General features: G+C 39.2%; 1 protein-coding gene across 1 annotated transcript in view; it reads left to right on the top strand.

Moving 5' to 3' along the window:
* The window catches only part of LOC119425516 (collagen alpha-1(XIV) chain), a 231,844-nt gene that overhangs the window by 140,959 nt on the left and 73,083 nt on the right, over nucleotides 1-17,802 (top strand). Inside the window, exons 18-24 of the mRNA XM_037693045.1 lie at nucleotides 3,521-3,670; nucleotides 8,047-8,121; nucleotides 11,654-11,793; nucleotides 12,846-12,969; nucleotides 16,295-16,438; nucleotides 16,607-16,771; nucleotides 16,861-16,899. Of these exons, the coding sequence (XP_037548973.1) occupies nucleotides 3,521-3,670; nucleotides 8,047-8,121; nucleotides 11,654-11,793; nucleotides 12,846-12,969; nucleotides 16,295-16,438; nucleotides 16,607-16,771; nucleotides 16,861-16,899 (837 nt within the window). The remainder of the gene's footprint in view (nucleotides 1-3,520; nucleotides 3,671-8,046; nucleotides 8,122-11,653; nucleotides 11,794-12,845; nucleotides 12,970-16,294; nucleotides 16,439-16,606; nucleotides 16,772-16,860; nucleotides 16,900-17,802) is intronic.

The raw sequence follows: 17,802 nt of genomic DNA, 5'->3' as shown, positions 1-17,802 counted from the left end.
GGATGGATGGATGGATGGATGGATGGATGGATGGATGGATGGATGGATGGATGGATGGATGGATGGATGGATGGATGGATGGATGGATCAACTCTTTGACAGATGGTCAACAAAACAGCTAAATGACGATCAAACATCAATAGCTGGAGGGAACTCTAGGATATTAGTTGCACCTAGAATTAGTCTCTCTTCATTTCGCAAGCTTTCCTTAGTTACCCAAGGCCAGATCTTGTCCTTTTATTTCCCAACTATGACATTTCCACAATCCTGCAAATGGTTTTAGGAAATTCATGTCTAATTTCTGAGAACTTTATTTCCAAATGCAACACAGAATTTACTTTCATTTGAAAAGTGAACTTTGGACCACTGAGCAACAGTCCAGTCATTTTTATCTTTATTCCAGGGAAGATGCTTCTGATGTTGGTTGTGGTTCAGAAGAGGCTTGACACAAGAAATGCCACAGTTGTAGCTCATGTCCTTCATCTGTCTCCATGTGGTGGCTCTAAAAGCACTCCATCCACCTCATAAACCACCCCAACATTTTGTGAATGAATGGAACATCCTGAGAGAATAGTCAAGTCATTGAAAACTACCTGAAAAATTGTATCAGTATTAAAGCTATGGCCCAAAAGTATTTCTGATGTTCCATTTTTGACTTTAGAAAAAAAAGCTTAAGGAAATTTTACAAGATCATGGCAGTTTCCCTTATTACAATTATTTTTTAATAACATGCAGGTACATATGTTTGGGCTGTTGGTTCTTTGGTCTTTCTGGGATATCTGCTAGAATTTTAAAGGTTTAAAGTCTTTTGAGCATGACTGCGTTGCTCCAGCTGCATAAGACTTTATGCGCAGTTGTAAATCTTCTTCATTTTCCTGTTGAGCTCCTACGCTGCATATCTGAGCCGGTGGTGATATAGCTCATCCATACTTGCATGATTTCATGAGGAGGTGTTTGAATCCCTAATTAGCCAGAGATGACAAAAGGTTTTGTTGTATCCCACTCGAGACATGCTGACAGTCTTAAAGGTTCTGCTGTGCAATAAAACACTGAGCCTTTCTGTCCAAATGAAGGGCTTATGGATTATGGCTTTGGTGACATTTATATGCTCTGTCTGAAGTCAAATAAGGAGGAAAAGACAGAAAAAGGCTTAGAATTATGGCTGCCAAGTGATGAGATGTTCTCGTTGTATGATTGACAGTAATTAAGGCTTCTTGAGATTGTTCTGGGAGGTATGTGCATTAAGGACGAAAAAAAAAGAAAACTCGATTGTTCTGATGAAACTTCCTCCAAAAGTTATGCTGCACATATAGTCAGTGTTTATGTGAGGAAATTGTTTGCTTCAAACATTTCAAGTTCTTGGTGAGCCTAACATGCATGTTTTTGATCTGTGGGAGGAAACCCACGCAAGCACGAGAAGAACATGCGAGCTCCACACAGAAAGACCCCAGGTCCAACCGGGGATTGAGCCCAGGACCTTCTTGCTGTGAGGCAACAGTAACCACTGAGCCATCGTGCTGCCTTACTCTCTCTAGTTATAACCCAAACCCTCTGCAGCTTCTTGTGCTTTGTGTTTATTCATATTTGTTTGTTGAATGATTGCAGTAAAATCTATTGCTGGAATGTTATCATCACTTTCTGAGTCCTTTACAGAAATATTGAGGATGCATTTGTGTAGTTTTCAGGCCTCACCTGCAGAATCGAGCTGTCCTTTAAGGATTTGCAAGCAGAGGCCTATTTGCATAGTTTGGTATTCATTTGCATATTTTTACTTCCTATATTTGGTTGTAAGCAATCCCAGCATTTATGTCTTTTTTATCTATTTCTGCTTAATATGTATCCTGAAATTACATGCAGACTTTTCATCAGAACCTCATTTTGTTTTCCATCACACAATAATGGGAGCATCTTTGATTTCAGCTGCCAAAAACAACAAAATCACGTACGTAAACAGCCGCACGGTCGTTAAAGTAATTTTCTTGGTTCTGGGTTTCTTCTGCCTAAAACTAAAATGGTATAGTAACGTTCTTTTTCTTTCTAAAACTGATAAAACGCTCAATCCTATCAAAACAGCATCAAACAACCGAATGTGTTTCCTTGATTTGATTTGCCAGGTCCGTCTTTCAGTCACCACCTGAAAGATACGATTGACTTTTAATACAGCCGTCATCCTCCACATAGGAACGTAATGCCTGGGATTCATCACCTTTAGACCTCGAGCAATAACACTGCCATCATTAACGTCACATAAAAGCCACATATTCCCCCGTGCTTCCTCCAGGAGCTCCAATGTGTTGATTCTCTCAACACACAATGGAGGTAAATGAGGATTTATGTCAGCACAGCTGCCACGCAATTACTCTGGAGATGTGTCTGCTGCCGGAGGAAGAGAGGCATGATGGGACGTTATCACATTTTTGGAATGGAAGGTGATACATTTAAATGGGACAGAAGGAAATAAATGTAGGAAATAAAAAATAAAAAACATTAAGCAGCGTTTACGTCAAACTTTTTTGTGGTTCACAGATGCATTTAAAAAAAAAAGAACAGTTTAAAGAAGTTTAAGCAAATTTATCTCATCTTTTTTTACTCAAGTTTCAAATAAATATTATAACTTTATATTATTTATTACAGAATTTCATACATTGTGATTCAAACACAAATTAATTTTGTTTTAATGTATCTTTTTCCATTACCTGATAGGATTTATTTTATTATATTCATAAACTTTTGGAAAATATTTTACAAAGTCTGGCCTGGAATTGACAGATATACTTTATAACTTTTTATTTTCATACTTTTCTCACCAGAATTTATATAATTTATAGTGTCTTTAAGTGCTTACAAGTATAGTGACTTTTATTTATTGACATAAATACATAAACGGTATTATTAGTGTTATTGTCGCTTCCATTAGAATAATCAATGCTGTATCTAAATAATATTTCTAAACTATGTTTGATAAAACTGTGTGGTGGTTTATGGTTTCCATACAAAAACATGATAAAAACAAAAAAACATATATATATATACTGTCCTTTTTAGATACACTTTGGATAAAATAAACTTGGGTTTATCTAAAAACTATCAAATGGAATTGAAATTTTATATGATTAATAAAAACACCCAAAACGCAAACAACAGTCAAAAGAATAGTTTTGTTTTATTCCTAACATTTTTTCACATCCACATAATTAATGTAAAATGCTTAAATTGACAATCTTTTTTTTAGGAAGGGCAATGTTTGTACAGTAGTATAAATTCAGTAAACTCTGGTTGTATTGACACTCTTTTATATGACTTTAAACATCACTGGTTAAAGTGATAACATTTATATATAATGTATGAAAATCCATTAGATTATGGATATTATGAGGGTGTTTGTTTCTGAGATATCTATTTATAGTGTTTTGTAGATGACTTGGCACTTTGCTGTTTCTCTAAATAGAATCTCCTGATAAAAAAAAAAGGACAGCTTTTCACCAAATGCTAATATTTTATTTGTTTGTCGTCGCTGCAGGAAGTCAGAAGCAGGAGACGAGGCTGGGCGGAGGAGCCAACAGACACTGCTTTAACAACCTGAAGCCCAACACGGAGTATAAGATCAGTCTGTACGCTCAGCTACAGGACGGGACTGAAGGTCCTGCAGTCACTGCATCGGTGAAAACACGTAAGGACACTCGAACAAACTCACACCCGACCGCTCAAACAAAACCATTTTTAAAGTTGAAAATTGTTTTGCTTTGTCCACCTCCAAGAACCTAAGTCAACGGCTACTTTTAAACCTGTTTAAACTCATGAAGTCTTGAAACAGTCTTCCTAACGTGCATTCACATTTTCTATCCTCCACTATTCACTATAAAGTGATCAAGTGCGTTACAAAAATATAAGTTACACAAAGAAACGCCCTACCCTGTTCATAGTTTAAACAGTCATGTATGCTGAAGTCCTAATCAGTATTGACTGCAGTGGTGTTTCTTTGCAGAGAAGTAACGATTTCAGACAAACAAAGCATTTCATTGAGGACGACAAAGATAATGTTACCAACACTGATATGTATTTACCGCTAAGTTAGATTTATTGTTCTGAATAAAGTTTTACAAGGCAATAGCCAGTGCTTAATTTGAGCCAGATCCTGCTGGAACAAGATCCGGGAACTCTCTCATTTTGACTGGGTGCGTTCCGGCAACTGTTTGCTTGGATCCGGCAACTCAAATCTCCTCCCCTAAAAGTCCAAAGTCATTGCACATTTTTGTTTTGATTATTTATTAAAAATACAAAGAGAGGAGACATTGCCCAGTCTGTGGAGTGGATATTACGGCTACAGCAGGCGCACCAGCTCGCGCACACGCTCCTGCCCATAGGCATAAATACGTAGATGCCTTGTTGAGCAGGCTGGTCCACTACAGTGGTACGTCGGAGCGCTTTTATTTTAAATGTGGCGGAACTGCCTGGCAACTAATAGAAGGAAATGGACTGAACTTCACAAATTTATGTATATGCTCCTACCCAGCAGAGACACAGACGACATGTCCCACGGAAATTAAGTGTCTTCATCCAGATGGCAAGCCAAGTGGCCCATTAATAGCCAGACTTGTTGTAAAAGTGGCTATTAATGGGCCACTTGGCTTGCCACATAGATGAAGACCCCTCCTCTTCCCCCCCGCCAGCCTGCGACCCCGCCCCCATGCTGGACCGCCCACTATTTGCATTCTGGCATCAATCAGTTTACAAATTAAGCCCTGGCAATAGCCTATGCTAGGTTATCCAAATGTTAGCTTGCTAACTTGAAAGGCACGTAGCTAATATCAGGTTGGAGGATTGAAAATAATTTATTATTGTTGATTTTTAATTTTATTTTACAGATAAGTTACAATAGGCTTACCACGCTCTGTTCAGCAACACACAATACACAGTATTTAGTTGCTCCCTGCTTCGGCCGTGCTGAAAGTGAAACTTAAGTTAACGGCCATAACTTGAAAGTAGTCCACATGCGCCTTTTGCTGGATACATTGTACATGCGTGCCTTTGCCAGAAGGACACGGCTTGTTCCCAGTATTTATATTGGCGCATAATGGGTCAATTATCACCAATACCGATAAATATCGGCCTTACCAATATATTGGTCAGGCTCTAAACATAAATGCTTGTTGGACATTTTTAATCAGTTTAATGATTTAAGTTCTCCACACACACACCTACTTCATCATATTTTTATTATATTAAACAGCAATCTAAATATTCACATAAATGTGGGATAGCAGTATAAGAGAAACACATTCAACAAACTTACATTCAAACTGCTGTCTGCTCTCGTTTAAAAAAGAACCTCGAGACAAGCCTAAAGGATGATCACGTCATTTTCACTATAAAATGTCTTTTTATCCTTGTGGGAGCCGTGAGAACTGAGCCGTCATCCTTCCTTCCTCTGAATGAGCCTTTTGTTCTGCAGCAGCAGCTCCGAACACTAATCAAGAGCTACTGTTTGGAGGAGAGGCAGGAGAAGGAGGATGCTTGGGATGCTTTTGTTTATTCTTCACGAATGTCATAAACAGTAAATATACTTATTTATCAGTACTCAACCAGTTATGCCAAAGAAGAAGCACAAAGTCAAAGATTTATCCAGTTATTTCTAATTATGAGGCAAGTTTTCACTCTATGGTATTACATTTGAAACAAAAAGGAGAAATTCAGGTTTTAATGAACAACTTTAACATTATTTCTCACATTTCATAATATTTTATTTCTAGCTTTCTTCTCCGTGCAGCCATGTTTGAAGTGTCAAACTACTTCAAGTTGAAGGGTTTTCAGAGAATTATTCACATATGAGTTAGCTAATTATGTGAATGTTTATGAAGCATTCACACTGTTGTGATCCGTTTTTCTTCTGTACGTTTTTCAGCATCTTTCTCGTTCCACATTTTTTGTGCTATTTCAACAAATCACAAATCAAAACGTTCGGCTCTTCTAGGACAATCCTGCTGTGACTTTTGGTATTGGTGCAACTTTAGCTTTTTTTAAATATTTAGCCTTTTCTGTCATTTTTTTTTTCCTCATGGAAAATGAATTGAGCTAACTCGATCTGTTTACAACCTTTTACTGCTCCTTTCATATTTTGTTCTGGTTCAGCTTCTTTCGGCTTCCTTGTGCAAATGTAAACTTTTTTCAGCTACTTTCAGTAATTTCAGCTGTTTTGTGCTCCTTTCATATTCTTTCTGCTAACTACAACATTTTTGAGCTTCTTCTAACGCTCCTTTCAGCCTATTTATGCGTTTCAGTTTTTTCTGCTAGTTCAACTACTCTTTAGCTGTTTTTATTATAATTTTAGTTTTTTTCAGCTAATTCCATATATTTTGCATTCGTTTGACCTTTTTCAGCGTAAGTCAACCAGAATGTGCTCTTTCCACTTCCTTCTTGTAATGTAAGCTTCTTTCTATTTTTTTAAGCTAATTTTTCAGCTATTTTTTTGCTAATTTCAGCTTTTTCCAGATAATTTCTTCTTTTTTTTATTGCTGCTTTTTTCTGCTGAATTGTGCAAAATTCTGCTCTCTCTCTGCTTACTTCTGGTAATTTAAACTTGTTCTACATTTTCAGCTAACTTTTTTTAAGCATGTTTAGCTAATTTCAGCTGTTTTCAGATACATGCAAGTTTTTTAGTGGTATGTTCTGCTACTTTCAGCCTAAATAACGTCTTTCTGCTAATTTAAGCTGCTCCTTGCAACTTATTTCTGCTAGTTTCAGCTTTTTCTGCTGTTTCAGCCACTATTTAGCTGTTCTGTGCTAAATTCAGCTTTTTCAGCTAATTCCACATTTTTAGCTCATTTCAGCTCTTTCCACTTTCTTCTGGTAGCTTAAGCTTCTGTCTGTCTTTTCAGCCTTTTTTTTCTAATTTCTGCTTTTTTAATTAATTTCCCAACTTTGTTTGCTTTTTTAATTTATTTAAACATAATTCAGCAAATATGTGTTCTTTCTTCTTTATTTTTCCTGCTTAGCCTTTTTCTTCCTTTTCACTTACATTTCAGCATGTTTTTATCAGCTAATTTCAGCTGTTTATTTTTCAACAAGTTCTTCACCAATAAGCCTTCACATGACATGTTCATGTAAATACAGTTTCTCCATAGTTTGTCTTAAAAAAATCCCTTTCTTTGTTCACTTTTATCTGTTCTGGAGCCTGTTTTAAATCTGGCACAAGTGATTAAATGCTCACATACTGACAATGCAATGCACATCTAAGGGTGATGCGTTATTTAGGCAGACCCCGAGCAACGTTTAGCGTGTTAAAATTCATGACGTGGCACCAAAAATATGAAAAATATTGGAAATATTAAAGTAAAAGTAAGAGAGAAATGAATTTGTTTGTTGGAGACAGGAGGCTGCAGAGCTGAAATGACAGAACAATCCAGAGACAAAAGAAATAAAGAAATGATGTTCCTTCCCAAGAAGCAGGTATTTGTTTGCTCCGGGCTGCTCCCGGCCAGACTGTAGCTCTACAGAGAGCCTCCGAGATGATTTATGTCTTTGTTTTGATGCAAATGAAAGCCGGAGCGTTTCCTCTAAATGACTCCCCCCATGGCTGCAGGCGGCCGCCGCTGAGCGCTCCCTACCTGCCATCACGAGCGGTTCCCAGCCTGAGGTGGCTGATTTACTGCCTAAACAGCTCTGAACGTAGGAGATGTGTGTTACGTTGTGTCGCTTTTAGAGAAGTGGGCAACAAACCGCATAAACACACACGTGCACACGTGCACACGTGCACACGCTGAATCCAGTCAAGTGGCTGAAAGCAGACGTTTGGTTCTGACGGCGATCAATCTGCCAAATTACACAGGAGCTGAAACCTCGTGGCTGCGTGGAGTCATTCACACATTCTGTCAGAATGCATGTGTCTGTGGGGGCTCTGTTTGTGGCCCGCCCCCCCACTATGTGTGATTTTTTTTTATTTTTTTGGGAGGGGACATTTATTTCAAGGCTCTTTCGGCACGATGCTTTATGATGAACGTGCTCATAATTGCAGGTTTTTATGTGTCTCATTTGTTTCTCTTCACACAGAACCGGCCCCCACACCGGCACCAGTCAAACCCCCCACCACCACGCCGCTACCCACAATCCCCGCCGCCAAGGAAGGTCAGAGCACTGTGTCATTGTGGCCTTCTTATTGACTATTGATGATTTATTGATGAATGAATTAAGCTGTTCAGTCTGTGCAGACTTACTTTATGTGGATCCTTCGTTTTACAAAGTTTGACTCGTGTTTTCACAAATTAAACTTCATTTCAAGTCACTGGTTTAAACTGAAAGAGCAGCTTTGGTCCAACTGGTTGATACAACCTAACATTTAATTCATCTTTTTTTTATTGTTGTTGCATATTCAGGTAAAATATCTTCCATCCTTTTCACAAAAAAAGTTGAACATGTGCACAGTTTGTCCCTAATGTGTACTTATAATGATTTGTTTCTGTTGAAAATGAAATTTATTACTTCTATATTTCTTATATTTTATATTCTTATATGTATTTATATATTTTCTATAGTTGTATATAATATTTTGTTCAAGTGCCTTCACTTCAGTTCAAACCTTGATTGTCCTGGAGGTGGAAAATTGGGTTTACAGCTATTTTTAAACAGATAAATGAAAACCAGACGTAAGGTACTGGCAACACTCTGACCATGTACAGTATAATTACAAATGTGTGTGTTAAAATAAAATCACTGGAGTAATATTGGAATAGAATTAAAATTTAAACAAAGATACAGTGTTATTGAAAGTGCCAGAGATATTTTGGTGGCATAAAAAAATGCATTTTTTTTTTTTGCATTTAAAACAAATAAAACTTTAGATACTGTATTTTGCCGTTTGCCTTCAACAGCCTGTACTTATGATAGAATAGACTAATAGATTCTTATACAACGAGACCAATACTGACTAAAACTAACCTAACATTTATTTTATTTGTTTCAAATTCCTGAAAGAACAGCTGATCTATGCCCAGTGCCTTACTGGTTGTGTTCATGGTAAAGGATAAAGGTTGTTATACTACTAGACAAGGCAAAAGGTTAAAACAGATTCAATGAATGGTTTCAAAATTTAAATATTATTTGGTCTACATTAAAAGTTACAAGTCTTCACAACATCTGAATCAGTGTAAGTGTCACGATCCTCAGTGTCGGAACCCAAATGCAGAGAGGCGAGCGAGGCAGGAGTTCAAAAACAAAAACAATTTATTTCTTTTAACAACAAAACAAAAGGCTGTCGGTGCAGCAAAACTTACTTGGGCAGATAGGATCAGAAACCAGGCAGAGCAGATAATCAGGTGGACAAGAAACAAGACAGAAGAGGACTGAGATGTCTGTAAACACAGAACAATCACCGGACAAGGAGTGAAGGAGAGAAAGGCTTTTTATATAACAGAGGGAGAGTGAGTAATGAGAGCACCTGGGCAGGTGGCTGATGAGGAACAGGTGTGAATGATAAAGACTGAGTGGAGAGGCAGACTGAGGAGTGAGTGGAAAATAACAGAATCAGATAAACAGAAAACACACAAGGAGCAGAGGCTTAGGCAGATGGGGGGGCAGCGGGGGCCGCTGACCGTGACAGTAAGAGATTAAATCTATTCAATTATATTGCATTAATGTGAAGGTTCTTATACAATCACATGACCAGGATATATATACTCTGCTGGTTCCCAGTGCAGGTTGGACTCCACCACCAGTTCCATGTCTCCGATCCTGTTTGTGGTGATCATGGACAGGATCTCGAGGCGCAGTCCTTGAGAGGAGGGTGTCTGGTTTGGGAACTTCAGGGTCTCATCTCTGCTTTACGTGGAGGATTTGGTTCTGTTGGCACCTTTAGGCCAAGACCTTCAGCGTGCACTGGGACGACTGGCAGCCAGATGTTCAGTGGCTGGAACAGAGTCAGTTCCTCTAAGTCTGAAGTCTTGGTTCTTGACTGGAACCAGGTGGAATTACCCCTCTGGATTTGGGGGGTGGTTAGGTATCTGGGCGTGTTTATGAGTAATGGTAGGATGGAGTGAGAGATGGATTGATGGAATGGGGCCTCATCCTCAGTAAGGAGGATGTTGCTTCGGTCTGCTCTGGTGAAAAAGGAGCTGAGTCGAAAGGCAAAGCTCTCGATTTACTGACCTGTCCATGCTCCGACCCTCATGAGGTTTGGATCATGAACGAAAGAACGAGAACCCAGATACAAGCTGCCAAAATGGGGTTTAATCACAGGGTGGCCGGGCTCAGCCTTGAAGATACGTAGGTGAGAAGCTCCTTCATCTGGGGGGGAGAGCTCTGAGTAGAGCCGCTGCTTCTTGTCATCAAAAGGAGTCGGTTGAGGTGGTTCGGGTATCTGACGGGGACGCCTCCTGGATGCCGCAGATAAGCAGTAGAAGATGGAGAGATGGTTTAAAAAATATGAATCTGGACGTTAAGGGTTCGGGTTGTAGAGGCGATTGTGAGTGAAGTTTATTTAAAAGTCGGGTTTGGTTAGAATTTGTTTTTGAAAGTTGCACAGGTTTACCCTTAAATCATGACGCAAGAACATTTCCATCCTAATTTGACTGGATTTTTATCTCAGACAAGAACTCTGAAGACTTCCTGCTGTTGAACTGACATCTTGTTGAGTTGTTCTTTCTTCAACATTTCATCATATAATATCTGCTCCCTTAGCTTTTGTCATTTTGTCTTCATTAGTCAGAGTCTACAAAACGACAGATGAAGATACCAAGTTAAAGAAGGAGCATCATTGTTGACCCACTTAACAAACCCACAGAAAACCTCCCTGAACCTGAAGTGCTTGGATTCATTTTCACAAAAGAGAGATTCTGTCCAGGGGGAGTCCAAGCACAACTGGACCCGACCCGGATAAGCTAAAGCTTAATAAGTTCCCATTTAAAATGCATGGACCTGAGCAGACTCTAACAGAGAGAACACAAACATCGACAGCTGCGTGACTTATCAGGGAATTGAATCGGCGAACATGCTGCTGTGGGAAAGAGCAGCGATTTATTAATTATTAAGGGAACAATTTATTGTGTGTTTCTTTCATCCTGCCACTTATTAAACACATTTAAACTCGGACTTAAGACATCCAGGAGTAAAGTGGAACGTGGCCGGATAATCTGAGAAGATAATTTAGTCTCATTAAAATAAGATATAAGGTCATTTAAACCATGATCTTCTCTCTATGGCCTCAGAGAAAAGAAAAGTCAATTAGATAGTAAATAAAAAAATCTGCAAATTGGACTTGACCTGCTTTTGAATTCATAAAATAAACTTTTACACGTTGGGCTTTGATTAATTATATAGCACCTTTAAGGTCATTTTAAAGGTCAGTTCAAACCTATTAAATCTTTTTTTTTGTTCCAGTCAGACAAGAGACTTCTGGTCTCCGTGGATTTGGATTTTACTCCATTTTTATGTCTTTTGTCCCCAACAATTAAAAAAAAAAACGTGTTTTTGGTACTCATGGTATTAGTAATTATTAAAAATAATTAATACTGATCAACGCTTCCTGGAATCACAGCTTAATAAATCTTTTGATAGATATGGTCATTAAAAAAATGTCTGTGTTTTGCTCACAAATAGCTTCGTAAATGAAACGACTACAAATATTAGCTGTGAATTTATTTTTGTTCTACTTTTGTCTATCCAGTTTGTAAGGCAGCCAAAGCAGACCTGGTCTTCCTGGTTGATGGTTCCTGGAGTATCGGTGATGAAAACTTCCTGAAGATCATCCGTTTCCTGTACAGCACCGTCGGAGCGCTGGACCGAATCGGCCCGGATGGCACTCAGGTAACTGGAAAAATGTTGTGCCACTAAATGTATCTTTCAAATTAATCAGTCATTGACTGAACCATTCCTCCTTTTCCACAAATATATTTATCATCTAAATGAAGTGATAAATATCTAAATACAGTCCCTCACTTATTGCGGGGTTTACGTTCCAGACGCCCCCGCAATAGGTGAAAATCTGTGAAGTAGGAACGTTATATTTATTTTAGTATTAATATTTATATTAATGCTTTATAAACCCTTCCCACAATCTTTCAATGTTGTTATCAATGTTCTAAATGCTCTAAAAGAGCACAGCTAAAGAGAGCAGACAGACTGATGCTAATTACTGAGCCAATCAGCGCCCGGCTCGTGGGCGGACTGGTCACCGGGACATTTTCCAGCTCGGTTCAGTTCTGGTCGACTTGGTTTGGGTTAAAGCTCAGTTCGGGTCGCACTCGTGTGTGTGTTGTTTGCTTTTATTTTTTGGGTTTATTGTTTATAATTCTGTACTGCACTTTGAGCCGCTTTTAGTATGAAGGGTGCTTTATAAATAAAATTGATTGATTGACTTGATTATTTTAAATTTTAAACTTTGTCTGAGGCACATAAGTATTTTATTTACCAGCTTGTCATGTACTGCAGTGGCAGGAGAAAGATTAATTATTAAGTCATTAACGTTTTGTTTCCCCGTTAACGACTGCATTTTAGCCAATCAACAGCTTGTCGAATGTATTTAATTATTATAATCCAAAGTACAAAGAATGAAGTGTGTTTGAGAAAACATGTTCATAATAAAACAATCACAATAATTTTAATTGCACAATATTTCAATAAGATTAAAGTACATAAATGGGCAACTAGAACACACTGAAATATAAAATGAAATAAGATTTTGTATTTTAACAGGTAAACAAATCAGTTGTACCACTGATTTAAATATAATTTCATCAACTTCTATTTTAGGATGTATGATTTTTAAATGGTTTTAACTCGTAGTAGAGTTACAAGGCTTTTAAATTTGTTTAATAAAAACATAAATGCATTAAAAAAACCATGTCCTGATTTGACAGGTGGCCATAGCCCAGTTCAGTGACGACGCCCGGACGGAGTTCAAGCTGAACTCATACAGCAACAAGGAGCGCCTGCTGGAAGCCATCAACAAGATCTCCTACAAGGGAGGAAACACGAAGACAGGTTGGTGCTGCACGCACGCAGCAGGTCGGCTGCTGAGACACAACATGTGCTGTGATGTACGCACAAAAACAAACGTGTACAACTGCTGCGGCTGCGGCAGAAACAACCCCGACGGTTTATATCTAACATCTTTAAAATAGCTCGTGTTTCACAAATGCACTGCCAGGTGTTGACGCAGTTTCACTCATGGCATCGTGAATATATCAGACGTTTCCCCACCTTTGTGTTTGTGTTTTAATGCATGCATTAAATCTTTACAGTAGGAGCACAGAGGTGTATATACCGGTGATAAAAAACACAAGTCTGCAGAGAAGCGACTGGGATTATCCTCATTGATCAGTGTTTACAAAGCAGCGCAGCCAGTTTATCCCACAGAAACGAGATTACAGAGAACACGTTTGTTACAGAGTCACTTCTGGGGAGAGATTCTCCCTCTGCCGGGGTCACAATGTAAAGCACCGAGCTTGGATTTGATCAGGAAGCAACAGCTCGGGGAGTTATCGCGCTCTCGGTGTGTGCACTGCAGTGGAGGGTCCGTTTCCAGGCGCTCCCAAAGGTCAGAGGGACATTTGATGAGTGGATTTGTTTGACATGGCGGTGCCGTCTCATTCTGTTGTTAAAATATTGACCATGATGACATCGTCACCTCTCTGTTGACAGTGAATGTATTAGATTTTGACCGAGGCTGAATTTTAGATTTAAAGATTATTTTTGTGTCACAGAAAACCGCTCATCACCCCACAAATGACTGCCTTACTAAACAAAAAACAATATATTAAGCTATGGTTGAATTATTACTTAAATTAGTTGAATAAGTATCAGTTTTAAATAATTTTATACTTTATCACAAGTCAGAAAGTGCAGTGCTATAAAGTGGTTATGTCGTGGAAAAAAGAGATTCCCTAAACAACCAGGCGTAGGTTTCTTCGTATTTATTACAAAGCTTTGGAGAACAGCCAGCACTCACAGATCACTGCATTTACAAGTTCACACTTATCAGTGCTTTCACCTGCCTGAGGCTCTGACCTGTTCTGACTTCATGAACAGAAAAAAAAAACTGTTTTGTAGAACTTCCAGCTGCCCAGCCCCTCCTCCGGTCCAGAACCCAGCTGCAGTCAGAAGCAGGAGGAATCTGGGAGCCAGCATCTCTCAAGAACTCTCCCAAGTTACGTCACTGTAATCATATCAATCAGACCTGGAGGATAATAAAAACTATCTCGATGTCCCTTCACTGACCGGTCACATTATTACACAGAGCAGGGGTGCCCGCACTTTTTCAGCATGCGAGCTACTTTTAAAATTACCAAGTCAAAATGATCTGTCTACTATTACACGAGAACAACCAAGAATTGTTAGTGGGTTTTTTTTCAATGTTTATTGAGGGTAACCAAAATAATCCATGCTCAATAATCCAGGTATACAATCCAACATTTTTCAGTCAGGTCATCTGGACAGTTTCTTTTTTTGCTGAAACGTTTCACCTTCCATCCGGAAGGCTTCATCAGTCAAGGAAACACACAACACAAAACTGATTCTTCCCCCAAACAGCTTACTCCAAAGTGGAACAAGCCAGTTATGTTGGTGCTAAAATAGTCTCTTTGGCACGCCCCCTCCTCTTGTGCCGGCCCTCTTCCTCGTCGACAGTCATGTCAAACTGGTTCAAAACCAAAATAGTCCATACTCAATAATCCAGGTATACAATCCAACAAGTTTTAGTCAGGTCATCTGGACAGTTTCTTTATTTATTTATTTTCACACCATCTTAGCACCAACATAACTGGTTTGTTCCACTTTGGAGTAAGCTGTTTGGGGGAAGAATCACTTCCAGGAATACAATCCAACAATTTTCAGTCAGGTCATCTGGACAGTTTCTTTTTTTTTTTCTGAAACGTTTCACCTTCCTACCTAACGAGGAAGAGGGCTGGCACCAGAGGAGGGGGCGTGCCAAAGAGACCATCTTAGCACTAACATAACTGGTTTGTTCCACTTTGGAGTAAGCTGTTTGGGGGAAGAATCAGTTTTGTGTTGTGTGTTTCCTTGACGGATTGAAACGTTTCAGAAAAAAAAAATGAAACTGTCCAGATGACTGACTGAAAATTCTTGGGTTTATTGGGAGTAATTAAAAAAAAAAGCGGGTTTACATGAAAAATGCGGTAGTTTCCATGTCAGTCGGGTTGCCAGATAAGAAGTCATGAACTATAGTACTGTGGCTTTAAAATGATAGTATTTTTACCTGAACTGTCATGTGTGCTGAGTAAAGATATTCTAAGATGAGGTGTGTGTTGTGTTTGTTGAACATGTGCACAGAAAAGGAGGGGGTAAATAAGACATTTTAAATTTATCTGGCAACCCTCATCGTGCATGCAGCATCTACACGATCACAGTTACTTTGTACATAGAGTAAGGATCATGGAACATTTTAATATCAGTCACTAATAACAGTAAAAGAGCAGTGAAAATTATGGATTATGAAGAGTGCAAATACACATTCCCTTGACATTTATCTCTGTTTTTTATATCAAAGTGATCATAATGGTTAAATACAACCATGTCATATAGAGACAGTTTGTTTTAGGTACATTTCAGGTGTCTTCTGTCTTCATCCGACCGTCAAGCGCAGTGTTTTTGTGCTTCTGTTAGATTAAAACTGGCCCCTTGACTCCTGAACAAACTCTTCTGTCTGCTCCTGACAGCTTGGATGAAAGGACAGAAGATTCCCCGCTGAGCCACTTTGATGCAGCTCCTTTAAACTTTTATTTACATCAAGGTGTCGGGCATCATCGCCTGTCAACATCCTAAATGCTTCAGTCTTTAAGTCAAATTATCCCGAAGAAAACCTGCAATGAAGCTGCTAATGACAGCTTTATTCTTTACGTGAACCTCTGCAGCGGCTCATATTATGTTCTACGTTACGGTTTCCTGTAAAGAAAATCAAAAGATGCTGCAAAAAAAAAAAAAATCAAATATCCTGAGACGTAGCAATTTAACCGGCGCCAAATTAAAATCCTTAACCCCTCGGGGCAACATTGGCAGGTGGGGAAGGTTCACGCTCGTGTTTGTTTCCTGCCATCCATTATTTGCAAACCTCTGTTTGCCAAATAATGCATTTAAATGTATGATGCAGATGTTACTGCCTGATTTCATTTAGCAAATTCTTCAAGAATTCAAAAAGTGTCCACCTGATAAACCAGTGTCTTTGTACTTCTACAGACAATTGTCCTGTTTACCATTTAAACCGTAGCCTTGAGTTAAAGGCTATAATATAAACAGGACTTTTTTTTTCCAATCACTTCATATTAATTGATGGTTTCTTGTGTCCAATCAGGTCGAGCCATTCAGCACGTGAAGGAAAACATCTTCACAGCCGAGGGGGGTGTCAGGAGGGGGATCCCCAACGTCCTCGTGGTTCTTACCGACGGTCGCTCCCAAGACGACGTGAATAAAGTTTCCAAAGAGCTGCAGATGGAAGGTCAGGTTTTTATCTGTTTTGAATTTAGAAAATCGTCTTTAGATTTTTATTTCACCTGAAAGTGTTTTCAGGTTTTAAACATCTGTATTCGACACCAACAGATCAAAAGCCAAGAAGACACCGAAGTGTTTTTTTGCGTGACTGTTCTTTCTGTATGTTCCTGTGAAGGTTACATCGTGTTTGCCATCGGTTTTGCCGACGCCGACTACGGCGAGCTGGTGAGCATCGCCAGCAAACCCAGCGACAGACACGTCTTCTTCGTGGACGACCTGGACGCCTTCCAGAGGATCGAAGAGAAGCTGGTGACCTTCGTGTGTGAGGCTGCGACCGCCAGTGAGTGACTGTCAAAAAAAAGCTGCGTGAAACAACCGGAGACGTAAAACGTTACGTGACTTTTTACTTGTTTTTTGTTTGTCTTCCAGCTTGTCCATCACTGCGGATGGGTGGAAGCACAACTCCAGGTTTGAGCATGGTTTTTAACTTGACTGCTATAATAATATCCTGAATATAACATAGAACAAGCTGAAAGAAAAAGACCTAAACACAGTTCCATACTTTATGCAGTTTTCCACAGATTTTTCGAGGCGCATGTAGATATTTTGCGTCATACTTGGAATTTTGCGTCCTCACATTAGAGCCTTTAATCAGACCAAATCCATATTTTTCTCTTATTTATGCAGCTTGTTGTCATGTAGTGTTGCTGCAACAAAGATATCAAAGCAAAACAAAACAGGAAAAAAATATATATATATGTATTGTTAAAACAATGTTGTTGGCAGGCTGCAGACTGATGAAGTCCTCTGGATGTGGGGACGAAACATTTCTCACTTAAAGAAACTGGTCCAGATGATTTGATTTAACCATTTCTGTCATTAGTAAAACAGTTTGAACCCTGATCTAATGCCATGAAACTCGCTGCCCTTCCACTTGGTCTCTTGGACACATAAAAACATCTACCTTCCTTCTCACTATCATGCCAGCCATTTGCCTGTCATTATCCCCACATTTAGAGTTGCAGCTCAGTCCTAGATTCTTGATTGTTCTCTTCTCCCTCTGTCTCCTGACATCGCTCCCTCCTCGTGGTCTTCCACTAACGGTAGCAGAATTTTTGCCGGCCCCCTGTTTGTCAACAGCACCGGTGGCGGTCGTTGTTAACCTCGACTGATCCGGTACGGTTTCGCTTTGATGAACTCACATTATAGTTTTGGCTAAAGTGGTTTACATCGGATGCCCTTCCTGACACAACCCTCACCATTTACCCGAGCTTGGGACCGACACAAGATGACTTGTGCTCCCAGGTGGCTGGTTTCAGCCAGAACTAAAATAATGAGACAGACTTTCAGCTCAAGTCTAAACATCAGTAT

The sequence above is a fragment of the Nematolebias whitei genome, chromosome 19 (assembly GCF_014905685.2).
Source record: "Nematolebias whitei isolate Nwh7 chromosome 19, NemWhi1, whole genome shotgun sequence".
NCBI lineage: Eukaryota > Metazoa > Chordata > Actinopteri > Cyprinodontiformes > Rivulidae > Nematolebias > Nematolebias whitei.
Note: the sequence above shows the minus strand (reverse complement) of the source record. Positions and strands in the feature narration are given on the sequence as shown.